Raw genomic sequence first — 14,826 nt, 5'->3', positions numbered from 1 at the left:
CTTGGAGACGTTTTGTTTCGATTGCCGCTACTTCTGGCAATTGTGTGTACAAATGGTAACGCTAATGGGTCGAAGTAATAGCAGATTCAGTGTCAGCCGAGGAGTCCGATGTTTTGCTGTCGGTTCTTCTAGCAGAAAATATAACACGACAAAATATGTTGTAATGAAAGACTACTAGAAAACAGTGACACTCTTTTTGTTTACGCAAATGCCGAATTCTGAATTCGGAAACTGGTGAGATAACGGTTTCCTTAAGTAAACCGCCAGCAGAAGCGACTGGCAACGGATTATCGTCCTGCTTTTTTGCTCGCCTGCCCCATGAAGGTAAGTTCTTTTTTTACTATTTTTCCAATGAGCGAATTGTATTTCTCACCTGTGTTGTTTTTCGAACTATGTGTGTTACCGTTGTCAGGGGAGGCGGCTGTAGCGGGTGTTAAATGTACATACGCTCGATATTAGACGTTTTCTTTTCGAACCAAATGGTATTTTGAACCATAAGTTGCTATGTGATATGCGTTTCTTTATGTATTTATACTATCTGAAATTATTGAAGAAATTTATTTCTATCAAATATTCTTTCAGTGTAAGCTCTATTCAGATAGTGGTAATCTTTTTACGAAATGTGTTTTTAACTGTTTAAGAAAACAAGTAGGAGGCTTTCAATTTCTATATTTTAGTTGGTCCTGTGCACTTTAATGATAAATTTCTATAGTAAAAGTAAGCAAGATGACGAAATTTGTGAAAGAGACTCTATATATATATCGCCCGAAAACTAGCTGCAATTACAGAACCGTTGTTGTCCTCAGGTGATTAACTTAAGGAACTAGAACAGTACACATCTTGGATAGAGTGCATTAGTTAAGGAAATTTTAGATGCTAATTTACGTACATTATAATTTTACTTGGGCACTGTAATAATAAATACATGGCATTTTGACAGTTTGCGATCTAAAATATACTTTTCACCCACATAACACCTTCGTTAAATTAAAATAAATCAGTTGTACATGTTCAGTTTCCTTTGAATTGCCTCTAGAATTTGTCAGATTTAGTAACGCACAAATTTTTAGTTATGTTAACGGTTTATGTTGGCTCAATTCACGTGAAAGCTGCATTAACAGAGTACGTACAAGTATGTAGAATAGCTGATAATCCATTCATTTGTGCAGTATATTGTGTGTAGCATTTCATGTAATTAGATCACTAAACTGGCCGAATTTTTTAAGATTAAGAAGTATTGAATTTTACTGTGTATTATGTTTCTCCGAAGGGGCGTCTCGTTTGTGGGTTGTCAGACTGCTATGACATACCAAATCGCTGAAGTAGAGCGAAATTTTGAACATTTTTTCACCGGAGTTATATAATTTATAATAATATCATTTATAATAATTTGTACGCTTATTTGTCAGTAATTAATTCCTTCATATTTGTGCGTTTTCTATACTGTGTCCGTGAGTTACAGTTTTAAAAAGGAAGAAAAGTTTCAGAGTTACTGACCTAAATATTGCATTATTTTTGAATAGCTTCATTTGCTTGGTATTTTTAGCGTCATAGTAAGAGCTATAATGTCCTATTTTCAGGGAAAGGCGATGGGGAACGAACAGTCGGGCCGTCCTAGCGGGCCCTATTACAGGTTGGCGCTCATGACCGAGGCCATATTGCCTCGGACGGACAATTACATACTCAACCAGATCGGACAGTGGGCAGCTCAGCAAACGCGGACGCCCATTCCTCGTGTCATCGAAACGACCGAGTGTATTGACACGACCAACGGTAATGGCAGCGATGATGGTGTTCAAACCATCGGTGATAATCCGCCGTTAGAGAAGCCCTTATACCGACATCTTGGATCCTTCGGCTTAAAAACTGCTGGTTATGCTACGGATGTAGCTATGCCTTCGCCGAAATTAATGGAAGGTTATGACGCGAAAGCTCCAAGAACTAAGAGAGCGACGCCGGCGTCGTCCTCAAGAGATCGGTCACGATTTGCGTCGTACCACAAACCGCCGCATATACCTAATGTTGACGGTAAAAGCTACCTCGAATTTTTCAGACGCGATTTGCCGAATATCTATAGGAAGCAAGCGGTAAGCCGACAGATTAGCAACTTGTTGTTCCTTAATTATTCTCGCTGGAGAAGTTATAATCGTAAATCAATATTTAAGTGGTAGACTATGTTATGACAGAGAGTTTGTCAGTTTATCTATTGTAAGAAACTGTATTCTGAAACAAGCAAGGCTAGATGCAAATTAAATTTCACGAGACTAACCAACGATGGGTATTTTCTTTGGTTTCTAGGTCAATTTCAAACGGAAAACAGATAGGAGAGAGAACGGAGTAAATACATATAAATCATCATTAACGTTCATGCCCATATCAGATTTGCTTAGTCTCGGGGAAAAGAAATCACAAAGTACTCAAACCGAACTGACTCCAGTTGCAGTTAGTACCGATGCCATTGATAAAAGCGAACCCATTCGACAGTCGCCAAGGAAAGTGTTAGGAGACGGTTTGTGTCTTCAGCTGTTAAAAAAGGAGCTCGATCAGTTTGAGGAGGATCGGTTCCGTGAGACAGCGGCAAATCAACGGCTTGTTGCCAAATTGGCAGAAAATCGACGAAACGTGCAAGGTCAACTAGCCCAGCCAATCATATTAGTGCTATCGCCTCAGACGCCACCTTTAACAAATGAGATGAGGAATTGCATTGACAAAGCTTTACGGATAGCTGATCACAGTCGATTAGTTGTCGAAGAGTTTAAATTACGAATCACGCGGGGCGATTTACATAAACTTGAGGGTTTGAACTGGTTAAATGATTCGATTATTAATTTCTATTTTGCAATGTTAGCTGACAGAAGCGAGAAAGATGAAAAGTTACCTAAGGTATATAGCTTTAGTACATTTTTCTACGAGAGGCTACGTACCGAAGGCTATAAAGGCGTCCAGCGGTGGACGAAACGAGTGGACGTGTTTTCTAAGGATATTCTACTTGTACCGGTCCATCTTGGCATGCACTGGTGCCTAGCTGTTATCGACTTTAGGCTGAGCTCCATTGAGTACTATGATTCAATGGGTGGTGATAATGATGAGTGTCTGAAGTCTTTGTTCATGTGGGTTCAGGAAGAGTCCCGTGACAAAAAGAAAATTGAACTCAACGTAGACGGGTGGAGGACCTTGAACCGTAAGGATATTCCGCAACAGCAAAACGGGTCTGATTGTGGAATGTTTGCTTGCCGGTTTGCTGAATACGTGACGAGGGCCGCGAAGATCAATTTTACGCAGAAAGACATGGCATATTTTAGGCAGCGCACGATGTTTGAAATTCTCGAGAAACGACTTCTATAGTGAACCAGTGCTACCGCACACGAGCGGACAGGCATAAAGAGTCACAAAAGTGTTGTTTCTCGATACTGAATTGTCCCCTACAGAATATAAAACGTTTTCTTGTTGAATTTGCGAGTTTCGGTCCACAGTATGTATACGTAAGTGGGTAACCAAGCTTGTGACTAGTTCCGTGAAAATGTAAACTTGAAATACATGAAACAAATTATTTTTTTCAACTCTTTGCCCTTCAGCTGACCGACGTAAGAAATTCTAGTAAAAGTATTAACGAAGTTAATCTATTTTTTACTACCAATGTATTACATGGCAATAGATCTTGGTCGGAGTTTTAAAAAGCAAATCATTCGATGAACCCGGTGTTATGGTTAACGGCGGCAGGTCGAAACACAAGGCGAAGACACCGCACACTTCTTTATAATCGGCTTACATTGCAGTCGCATCACGAAAATAGTTAATTTAAAATAAAGGTATATAGTTGCGGTAAACCTCTTGCAGATTACAAGCAGTATACTGTATGCAAAGTCATTCTCTTACAATTTCACTATTTTTACCCATTTTCCTAATTATATCAAATGATTATTCTGTATGATAGACCCTCCGTTCTTATTTTGTCATGCACGAAAAAGACGTTAATCATGTCTATTCGCAATCAAAGGTTTAGCGGTATGTCAACGCAAAGCGCTATAGTTGTGAAACCACACATAATTCCTATTATTTATGCTAATTGGTTCAGTACGAATTTGTTTCGTTACTCGGCTCCTACAACAATTATGCATGATTGATGTTATAGCCTATTAAGATCGTGATTTTTATGTTGCTGAGAAGCTTGTGAAAATATAGATCGAACTGTTTGCCGCAGGTCATGTTTTATGCAGTTTTCCAATAAGCTGCAGCATAATGTAACTTATTAACTTGAATGACCTCCCAAAATCATAATAATAATTTTATATTGACGAAATACATGAAGTGTACTGTGTACATATGCAAAACACAGAAATACACGTGCATACACTACGAAAATTAATTTTCAAGGTTAATAATACAGATCCACCATAAAAATATGATGTAGTGATTCGCATGTGACCTTCCATTTCTGCGTCTACGTCTTCCATTTCTATGGATGTCTGCGTATGTGTTGGGTATTTTCTAGCGAAAAAGCAAACCTATTACAATGTTAAGCAAGTGTCAAGCGGTGAAACCTTAAAGAAGAGTAAGAGATTATTTACTATACAAAAAACGTGGGCCTTAATAACTTGAATTCACGTTTATTCAAAAAGGCTATCTGCTTTATGCACTTATCTTGTGCAAGGCAGTTTCACGTTTAGAAATTAAACAAATACGATACCTTGTACATTAATATAATCCAGTCGTCCCTGCTGCAGTGCTGTAGGTCTATATCAGGGTCGTCTATTAGTGTGCTGATGTTTTATAAGTCACATTCTGTAAAATCGAGTCAGCGATCCTGGGCTAAGAAAAACGAATGTTCTTTCTGCACTTTACAGCTGCTTTAATGTTGTTTCCACTTGAATCTAATAATGTAAAATACGCCTGTACTATACATGTTCATATTTAAGCTATTTGAAATGGCGTACTAATGAACCTTTGTGGTGTATTGTTGCACAATCTAGATGTCCCATAGTCTCAATAATTATAAGTCGTGTAGTTCTCGAACAGTTTATTCGATTTGTAAATATACCTGTATGTACGAATTTCTAAATGAATGATGGTAGATCTGTAGGTAGGACTGTCACGTATGTGGTCATGAACGGCCGTCATGACACGGTACGAGAGCGCCTGAGAAAAAGAACAACGCTGCGACCGTGCGTGTGATAACAAGCGAATATCAATATTTATTTCTGTGTGCATTGAATGGTGTGTTGTATGTTACGTTAAGCAAGCAGACGCATTCGGATATTCGAACGCAAAGGAAGATTACACATTCTGAATCTACAAGTCATGGTGGATGTATCTGTTTGCTTTCAAAATAAATCGAATTTAAATTCACATAGATATATCTAAAAATATACATATGGTGAAAAATATAGATATAAGTGAATGGTCGTATGGTAAGCTTTGGCGTTCTGTTTGTATATACTTGCTTTTGTCCTCAGTCCCTTGCCACGGGTTGAATGCAGTTATACATGTAAAAGTCCTTGACGCCTTCTATCAGTCTGTATGATTAGTACTGAAAAATAAACACAGAATTTAATCGAAATAAGGCCCCGAGAGAACATTTCAGGCAAAAAAGTGCATTTTCGATACCAGCTTTACTTCGCATTTCTCCAAGATCAGGCAATGTCTGATATAACTTCGACGATCGATAGTTTCTAAAGCCTACTAAGAATACAGTACTCAAACTACTCGTGAGTGGGCTAAAAATATGAATTAGGCGATAATGGTAACACACCTAAAAACAATAAGTGTAAACGAATTATCTACTTTGCAACATCTCCCCAGAGACCATGCATCGTGAAGAACGATGTTTTTACAGAATCGTCACAGCCATTGAACCTTTTTGATGAAGTGAAAGTGCTACAGGACTTACCGTTTAACTCTATAAATAATTATAGAAAGCTATAGAAATTATGTTGATGATGTTGTCATCTATTATGATAGAAAAAATTGTAAAAAAATAAAGATACACAAACCATTCAGTCGTAGATTTTGCGTTGTATTGCAATCTACCAAGTTTTAGACCAAGCAGAAAAATATGATTTGTCTTTTCTTCTTTACGTCTCTTTAATTCTTTCAATTTAAAAACTGCCTTCTTTTTATAGAACATGCGTTTTAGTGAAAAAGCTTAAAATAACTGAAATAGAATCCAGAGTGCTTTTACTAAACGGATATTTTTGAAGAACTGTTAATATGGGTTGTTGCATGTGGGGTGCTCAAGTGTTGTGATCCAAAAACAAGCTTGAACAGAACCCACAAAACGATCAAATATGAGCATGTCGATATATTTTTATTGTAATTACGCCATCATTTAGTCGTCAGTAACTTAAGCTGTGTGTTACAATACGGAAATCTGCTCCTAAAAGGCTCTCCCTTGTACCTTTACTACAGAAAAATGTATTCGTTTGCCGCATGGGACAGTGGACTGAATTTTAAGTTGATAGTTAAGCCTAGTCTATACGTATGAGCTTGTTACGGGCTAACTGAATGGTACTAATACCCATCAATTAGTACTCGTAATAAATAGAAATATTATTGGGGATGCTCATGAAGTCATAATGGTCTATTGACATTTAATCAGCAGCTTTTTACTGGGCTGAAACCTCTTACCGCCAGCACCCTTGCTAAGCACATTTTACCTATAGAGGGATGAGAAGGTTGCTCACTGTTCTCTATTAGGTATTACGAATATATATTTAAACACTCGCTTTTAAAATTTAATTTTTTGTCCCGAAACATGCATTAAGAGTCACAGTGGTCATAAAAATTATAATGCTGATAAAGTGTAATGCTGTCTTGAAAACATATAGTTTCAGTATTTGTGGATGACCAAACTTTTTTAATCGTTGAAATTTATTTGGAGAGTATGCCAGTATGTACGGGTACTTTTTAAGCCACTGGGATCACACATCAACTAAAACGACCTGCAAAATCGAAAAAAACAATCTAAAAGATATTTGATCATTTTCTTTAAACAAACTTTTGCGAAACCGTTTATATACCAACTGGATATCGAGCCGCAAAAATAACAAGTGGTTGCGTGATTTATCAACCGTTAGAACAGACAAAACACCGAGTCAGTAGCGCATATATTGTTAACGAATTGTAGCATCTCTTCAAACATCGGCGTACTGTGATTTTTTTAAAGGAACGTTTCAGAGAATAGGGTAAGGCAACCAGCCTTACTCAGTTGGCGATATTCTCTTTAGATTTCTGTCCTACACACTCTAGGGACAATGCCAATTCAGGATACGCTCGATGCAATTATGCAAATAAGTATAGAGTCACGCTTTTTCTTGAAGCCGCTCTTCTCACGGCCGCCTTCCTCTTGAATTGGTACACTGGGCTTTCATCACATGCTTCAGAATAATAAGCCTTTATTTTGAGTCTAAGTTCTGTTGTAACATATTCTGATAGCAGATTGTGCATTTGAGAGTCGGAGAATATTTCTACGTGCCTCGATAACTGCCCATGTCCAAATGGCTCACACTAACGAAAGGGTCGAATTATTTCTTTTTACTTGAAGATAACCTGAGTAAAAGTGAAATACTGAAAGTATTCTGCTAAACCTACGTCTTGAGACAGTTGGTTGCTTCGTGTCTCTTCCCGTTGTTGTTTTGTTGTGTACGCCATTTGTCTATTCTTTAAATTATATTACTTCAGGTGATTACTCGCTGAGTCAAATCAGTATAGCATTTCCGAATACTCACTTCGGTGATTCGAGGGCCAGTTTTGTTTTCAACAACGTATTTTGGTTGCCTTTTTTTTCAGTGATGCTTAAGGCTGTACCTCGCTTAGCGTTGAGCTCCGTCGTGACTTATCCTTTCTGTCGTCCTTTGCCGTACCTCACGTACTTTCGAGCAATGAGTACCACAGCTGAAAATCGACTGGGCCGAATCGCTGTCTGCCAAGTTACGTCATCATGTAAAAAGGACGAGAACTTTAATAAATTCTCTGAGCTTATTGTTCAAGCGAAAAACAATGGTGCTAAGGTATGTGCTTATCGATGTTGAAAAACTACTTGAAAGAACGAAAGGCGGATTATTCTTTATACATGTTGTAATCTTTGAATAAGTAAGAAATTTAGTAACATGAACTACCAAATTACTTGTTTATTTAATAGCATTTACTAACAGTTATTATTGGAACATACTTAATTCATTTAAAACGCTCACTCTGAACGCGACGTTACCATTTACTACGCGCATTAGATTACGTTATCAATGTATTTATCTGGTGATATAATGTTTCAGATGGTGTTCTTTCCGGAGTGTACAGACTTTGTGGGTGAGAATCGGGATCAGGCTTTTGAGCTGGCAGAGCCACTTAACGGACCCTTGATGAAATCGTATTGCAAACTCGCTTTTGATAACAATATTTGGATCTCGCTGGGTTCCTTTCACGTTCGACCCGAACGTTTAGCTGAGGAGGACCTAAAGAAGATTAGCAACACCCACATCGTAATTGACTCCGAAGGAAAAGTAGCAGCTACCTATGATAAGGTGCACCTATTCGATGTCGATATTCCAACATTCCGAATCAAAGAATCGCAATTTACAGTTAGGGGTGGTCGGATAACGGCACCTGTAGAAACTCCGATTGGTCGAGTGGGTTTGGCCATTTGTTACGATATGCGATTTGCCGAACTCGCCCTTAGTCTGGCAAAATCTGGAGCTCAAATTCTCACCTACCCATCAGCGTTTACGGTCAGCACAGGCTACGCTCACTGGGAAGCTCTTTTAAGAGCGCGCGCTATAGAGACACAGTGCTATGTAGTCGCTGCAGCCCAAATTGGCCAACACAGTCCGAAGAGATCATCGTATGGGCACTCAATGGTACGTGTATTTACTAGCTTAATATCTGCATAATGTGTTTTGTTATATTTTAATTCAGGTGTTTATATTTACGTCGCGTTTCGACCAACATTCTTTATGGTAGCATTTACGATAAAATGTAATTCGTGTTCTGTCTTCTTGTTGGTTTTTTAAACTTGTAGAACTTAGGAAGCGATCGGAATATATAATAAGTATCGAGGGGCTTTATACATTGGATTATCTCAATTATGTCCAAATAAAGAATGACGCATGCACTATAAGAAATGACTGTAAATAATCAAAGATCCAATATTCATTTTTGCAATCGCAAGAATTTTGCGCATGCAGGAATAATAGCTAAATCATGTGTATTTATCAGATGTATAAAGCAACACGGCTGTAATAAATAATGATATCATGCATTGATTCCTATAAAAATGTGAAAGAATCAGAATTCCCTTTAGCAGTACAAATTGCGCAACTATTGGGTTGTCGGAAAAGTATTAGTTGTTCTTAAGCCAAAATTAAGGCAAACATTTTATTATATTTTGATATATTATTACAAAACTAAATATGTACAACTTTGATCGATAATTTCTTGTCATTCTTCTGGTATTGCCACAACTTCATCGCTGTAAAACTTCTGTGGTTTCTGAATGAACAATTTTCATACGCGATTTTTTGTATCCCTTTGTTAAAACTAAATTAACACGGAGGCCAAAACAGTTAATATTCTGATACAAGATCGGGGTCATATGGTGCATGCATGAAAATTTCATATTGAAGTCCTTTTACTCTTCAATGAATTTTCGCATCGCTTCGCAGGCCATCGAAGAAAAAGCTTGATCACTAAGCATTGGTCTTCGAAATGTTTTTTTTTTTAAATCTATCTCTCTTACAATCACTCACAAGGTTTTCACTCACAAGTTTGTAAAAGACTAGAGCATTCACCAGCTAAATTTCCTCTGCTAATGTCATGTAGTTTAGAAATTATTCAATTTTAAGGTCCGCCCTATTTACTTATGACAACTTAATATTTATGTAAAAACAATGGTGCAGGCTTATTTCAAACCCTAAGACTAACCTGGAATTTCACTGGGAAGGTTTAAAAGAATCAATTTTCTTTTTTAAAGGTAGTCGATCCATGGGGGGGAGTAATCGCTCAGGCGTCAGATAAGACGAATCAGGTGATATACGCTGACATAGACTTGGGATATCTCGAAACGGTTCGCCAGCGAATGCCCGTATTCTGCCACCGTAGGCCTGACCTCTACGGAGAGCCTGCTCCTGTATACAGCAACAGCGGTGCGTTTTGTTTATTCTGTGTAAGATGGTCTGCTTGCCTTTTAATTATGTGTGTCGCCCTGATTGTATGAAATCTGACCATGGCTGTCGAGTCCTTTACCTGTTTATGCATTGCAATAATATGTTCGAACATAAAGGCTTTGTAGGAAAATATAAGTAGCTTATTTTTTTGACTATTGAACGTCCAGATACACAGCGTTAAGTCCATTTGTAACTTGAAGTAACGCGCTCAGCCTTCGCAGTCAGAGGTCTAAATATTTGACGCACTCCGATGAACTCATCCAATTTTTCTATTAGTAATGGTTATCCATCTCTGCATTTACACGAAGTGCAACACAAGAGGCTAATGCCTAGTCGGATTTATTAATTTCTAAGCATTTTTCCGTCTATTTTTCTAAATTTAATTCTGAATGTCAATTATTCTAAGGAAATTTATTAATAGTAAAGTTAATCATTTCTGTTTTTCTTCGTTGTTTCCTGCCGTTCAGGTATCGATTCCCAGGAGACCTACCAGTTCGGCCAAGTGCAGCTATGTAAATCTCAGCTCTTTCACAAAACTGCGTTATCGATGGCGTTTGTCAACAAAATGCCCGTTCTTAACGGACGTATCCTTTTTGAAAGTCTTGCGAACACACTGCAACATACTGTAGCTTTGTGTTGAGTGCATTTAACTTTACACTAAGGCTTTTTACGATCAATCCTGACGATGACAACAACATGTTATTTTTTATGTGTACACAATCGATTCGTTCTGTTACTACATGGACTTCAAGCGTTTATTTGGGCGAATTTGGTAAATCACTGAGTCGTACACTGTTAAAATCTTATGAACAAAAATTAAACCAACGGGTAGAGTGACCATCATTAGCTACACGTTGGACCGGACAAGAATTTTTGAGGACAATAACTAGATAAATCAGGTTATATCTCTCATAGCGAAACCGTTTTAGAAGTGGCTTGTTTAGAATCAGTCGGGATGCTTAGATCACTGGTTCTCGCAAATTTTAGGTTATATTTTGAAATTGAGATCAAAATTTGATACAAAACAGACGCAAAAGTGTAGATTAGAGACTAATTAGATCTTCAAGAGCTGTAATAAGGCATCCCCTGGGTACGGAACACAGTAGTGTAGTAGACTTTATTTACTACGTTAATAAGACTTGTTAAATTATCCATGAAAGTGGTTAAATTATCTGTGAAAGTGTGTTACGGGTAGTACCTATCCGGGTAATCCATGAACTGAACGAGCAACTCTTACTCGTTTCAGATAGTAAATACATGTTACAGATAAAATTGTACGTTCTGGAGAGCTTTTGCCTGGCGCGGATATTTGTTCCGCTATAGGCAACTATACCCAGAACGAATAGACGAATGTTCGGGATCCCATATCGCGACTGGTTTGTGTCACCTCCTGCAGTGCAATCCGAGTGGTGATTTTGGGTACCAAAACAAGTTCACAATGAATTTCTAGATTAGTTTTCCAAAAACTCAAAGCAATTAATCTCAATATATATACTAGATCTTTCTCGTAGTTGTTTTCTTAAACAAGGCGGATTGTAGTGATTTTCCTTAACTTGCACATCCGTTGCTTCTTGACAATGGGCGCTTTGGGGGGCCACAGATGTTTTGGTTACTCCTCTGCGTCCCGCTCTTCGACTCAAAGATTTGACATCTGTAGAACGGATGGACCTCTTCGAGCTAGTGAAACGAGTACAGGCAGTCGTCGAACAAGAGTATCAAGCGGATTCCACCACCATTAATATACAGGTATCACTAGCGACTTTGTCAGCAATTTGAGTAACAAACAGGTTCCTACTTACACGCACATTATACAGATACAGGAATTTGCTCCAACTGCATTGTCAACGGAACAGTATTGTTCACCATTATCTAAATCAAGCCCCGACGTAAGTGATTATAAATGTTTTCGGTGTCTGGGAGTTATCCTTAGTAGCTTTTTATAATTCTCTTGAAAATATCTCGGTAAGCACGCAATTACGCCCTGAACGCGATCGTCCTTGATGTTTGCGATGATTGCACTCAGACGTCTTAGTGGCACCCTTGAGGGCAAGTGCTATCCGACTGGCAGATATCACTCCCGAGGAAGCGAGAGACATGTTCTGGCTCATCAGTGAAGTTCAGAAAGCTGTCGAGGAGGAGTTTAAGGCAGAAGACTCGACTATTTCAATACAGGTACTCTCATATACATATTAAAAGACTACATCATCATTTCTGCGGGCTTCACTTCCTTGCTTTTTCGCAGAAGTCATCGGACGTCGACTGCTTGATTGCTTAGTTTTATTTATAGGACATAAGATTACAGAACTACCAATTTACCGTACTACCAATGCTTAATTTCTGCATTAAACTTGTTCAGGTTCGCAATGTTTTCATAAAGATAAAAAAAAAAACAGGAATGGACACAGGAACTGCTTACTTAAAATGCATATAACAGAATTATGAACTGTAAGTAAGTCTCAAGACTGCTCTTAGTGGTAGCTTAACCAGTAATTAATTAGTCACTATTGGCAAAGCAACGTTAAAGGAAAACGTCTACATTGTTGCCACACAATCCTCTGCCAACGTATCACGTAAATTATTAAGGGAATTTTTGATGTATGCAGATTGGCCTTTTTGCAAAATGTTGTGGGAAAATCACTGGATAACAATTCTGGAAACAAATCTATCCTAAACATTATTAAAGAATTAAAATTATTCTTGAAGACCAAAGGTCGCTAATTAAATAATTTCATTAATCGTAATCTTCAAAAAAGTGTCCTTCAGCTGGGCTTATTCTGCGTAGAAGTCTTTCATGAACCCTAACAAAGACGCATCAGTGACATCTGCTCTAAGGCCTTATAAATTACTGGTTTTATGATGAGCAAAGCCAGTACACATTGTTCTATAGGAGCGGCCACTTGCAAGGCCGCGATTATCACTGATTTGCCAATTCATCCTAAGTGCTTAGGAAGATTCCGCAATCGTCGTGAAGGTCTCATGCCAGGAAACGACGTACGAGTAATCATTAAAGTGTAGAGCATTTGGCGTAGTTGGGCGAACTGGGCTCTAGAGGCCGCCACAGACAACAGTTTTTCAAACTGAGAATAATACCAGTGACGTTCGCAAGTTATTATTGCTGTATTTATTCACACCTTCTTCAAATCCTGCAAACTACATGCTAGAGTTTTCCCTATGCCCTGTGTATCATTATTATAATGTGGCATTTATGGTCGATAGCAGCTATAGTGACTTGGGTCAATTTAGTATATATATTAAAACAATATGTTAACTCTGTGAAAATATAACTATGATACAAAACGGAAACTAGTAATTAATTAAATTGTGACACTAAGTAAAAGCAGCGTCTATTAGATAGAGTGGTCAGAAGTACATCAGAAAGAGCTACATCTATTACAAAGTTATAATAGTTTCTATATATATATATATTTTTTTTTTTTTTTTTACCAAATAATGCACAGAATGTTATTGAGCCGACAGGCGTTCTCAAGACTATCGCAGAAGAGCTACTATTACTGGGAATCCGCTTTGTTTCTCTTATAGGACGGCACTCTGGCAGGACGAAGCATAGACCACTTGCATGTGCATATCCTTCCTCGTCATATAGGCGATTTCAAAAATGACAATGACATTTATACAGAGGTAGGTTCATGACGCCGGGTTCCAACGAGCCGTATTACAGGTTCGGTAGTCTACCGCAATAGCTTTCAAATGTTATATTTCTCAAATGGTATAAGAAAACGAATGTCAGGCATAAAAAAATTGCTTAATTGTTAAGGAGGAATTGATAGGGAAGAGCGAAGCTGAGCTGTGGCCACGTTGTATTGGCTCCCTGTGTTTCGCAAATGTGTCGTAGTACGTAAAGAGACTTCAGTGTAAGGCTATCAGTTAGAGAATAATCGTTTGTAGATTAGATAAAGGTCGGTTTCTAGTTGTTCAAAAAGTGTCGTAAACTTCTTTTAGGTTTGCGTCGTGTACTACCGTAAATTTACCTTTTGCTTTCCTTTGGCATAAACAAATACAATGAATTACTGTAGCATATGTAAGCTAAATTTCACCTAAGTTGCTATCTACACTCACTGATTTCTAATAATTTTTGAAGAACTAACGATAATGTTGATTTCACTATTTTTATCCAAAAGCGGTTGTTGTCGTTCTTCTTTTCTGCATACTAGGATAAAATTAATAGAACAAGTGCACTATATCATCTTGTATGTTTACCTGAGATAAAATTTGTCCGAACCTATGCACTTTTACCATCACGGATATGATAGGTGTACGTATTCTTTCAATATATATTGTCGTCTGTCTCTCTTAACACACAGCTTCAAGACCCCGTGCCGAAGAAACGCCCAAGAAGCCAAGAGGAAATGGCAGCGGAAGCTTTAAAGTTGAGGAGGTACTTTCAGGCTTAATTATCACCAACAGCAAAAATGAAACTGACGTCGTTCTTCGTTCTTCCTGCATATAATCTTCATAGTTAAGCAGCTAGTGCAATTATATTTAGCACATTTACTTCTGGAACAAAAATATGAACTTCAATAATTTTGTTACGGACGCAAAGGGCGCTGTACTTTTATTCTCACACTGTGAATTACTTATAAGTCGATGCAAGTTGATTCTGATGTGACAAAATTGTAAATAATAAATATTATTTGTACACCTTCGCCCAGAA

General features: G+C 37.9%; 1 protein-coding gene across 3 annotated transcripts; it reads left to right on the top strand.

Annotated features, from left to right (window-relative positions):
• The first annotated feature begins 24 nt into the window (after positions 1-24).
• Positions 25-14,826, top strand: NitFhit (ntrilase and fragile histidine triad fusion protein NitFhit). Of its 3 annotated transcripts, none has more exons than XM_022841326.2 (10): positions 125-324; positions 1,581-2,087; positions 2,299-2,629; positions 7,786-8,006; positions 8,268-8,849; positions 9,962-10,133; positions 10,622-10,738; positions 12,178-12,326; positions 13,695-13,793; positions 14,477-14,826. In XM_022841326.2, exons 1-10 carry the CDS (start codon positions 319-321, stop codon positions 14,564-14,566), a joined length of 2,274 nt encoding a protein of 757 aa, XP_022697061.1. In that variant the 5' UTR covers positions 125-318; the 3' UTR covers positions 14,567-14,826. The 3 variants fall into 3 exon arrangements, with proteins under 3 accessions (XP_022697063.1, XP_022697061.1, XP_022697062.1); XM_022841327.2 differs by lacking the exon at positions 12,178-12,326 and adding an exon at positions 11,755-11,900; XM_022841328.2 differs by lacking the exons at positions 13,695-13,793; positions 14,477-14,826 and adding an exon at positions 11,755-11,900 and having other exon boundaries at positions 25-324; positions 12,122-12,271.

Source organism: Varroa jacobsoni, unplaced genomic scaffold (genome assembly GCF_002532875.2).
Source record: "Varroa jacobsoni isolate VJ856 unplaced genomic scaffold, vjacob_1.0 scaffold_923, whole genome shotgun sequence".
Classification (NCBI taxonomy): Eukaryota; Metazoa; Arthropoda; class Arachnida; order Mesostigmata; family Varroidae; genus Varroa; species Varroa jacobsoni.
This window is presented reverse-complemented; position numbering and strand designations above follow the sequence as displayed.

Excerpts from the sequence above, each read along its gene's own strand:
- NitFhit (XM_022841326.2), top strand. Across the intron at positions 2,088-2,298 it reads ATATCTATAGGAAGCAAGCG|GTCAATTTCAAACGGAAAAC; the intron begins GTAAGCCGACAG and ends TTTGGTTTCTAG. Across the intron at positions 8,007-8,267 it reads CGAAAAACAATGGTGCTAAG|ATGGTGTTCTTTCCGGAGTG; the intron begins GTATGTGCTTAT and ends ATAATGTTTCAG.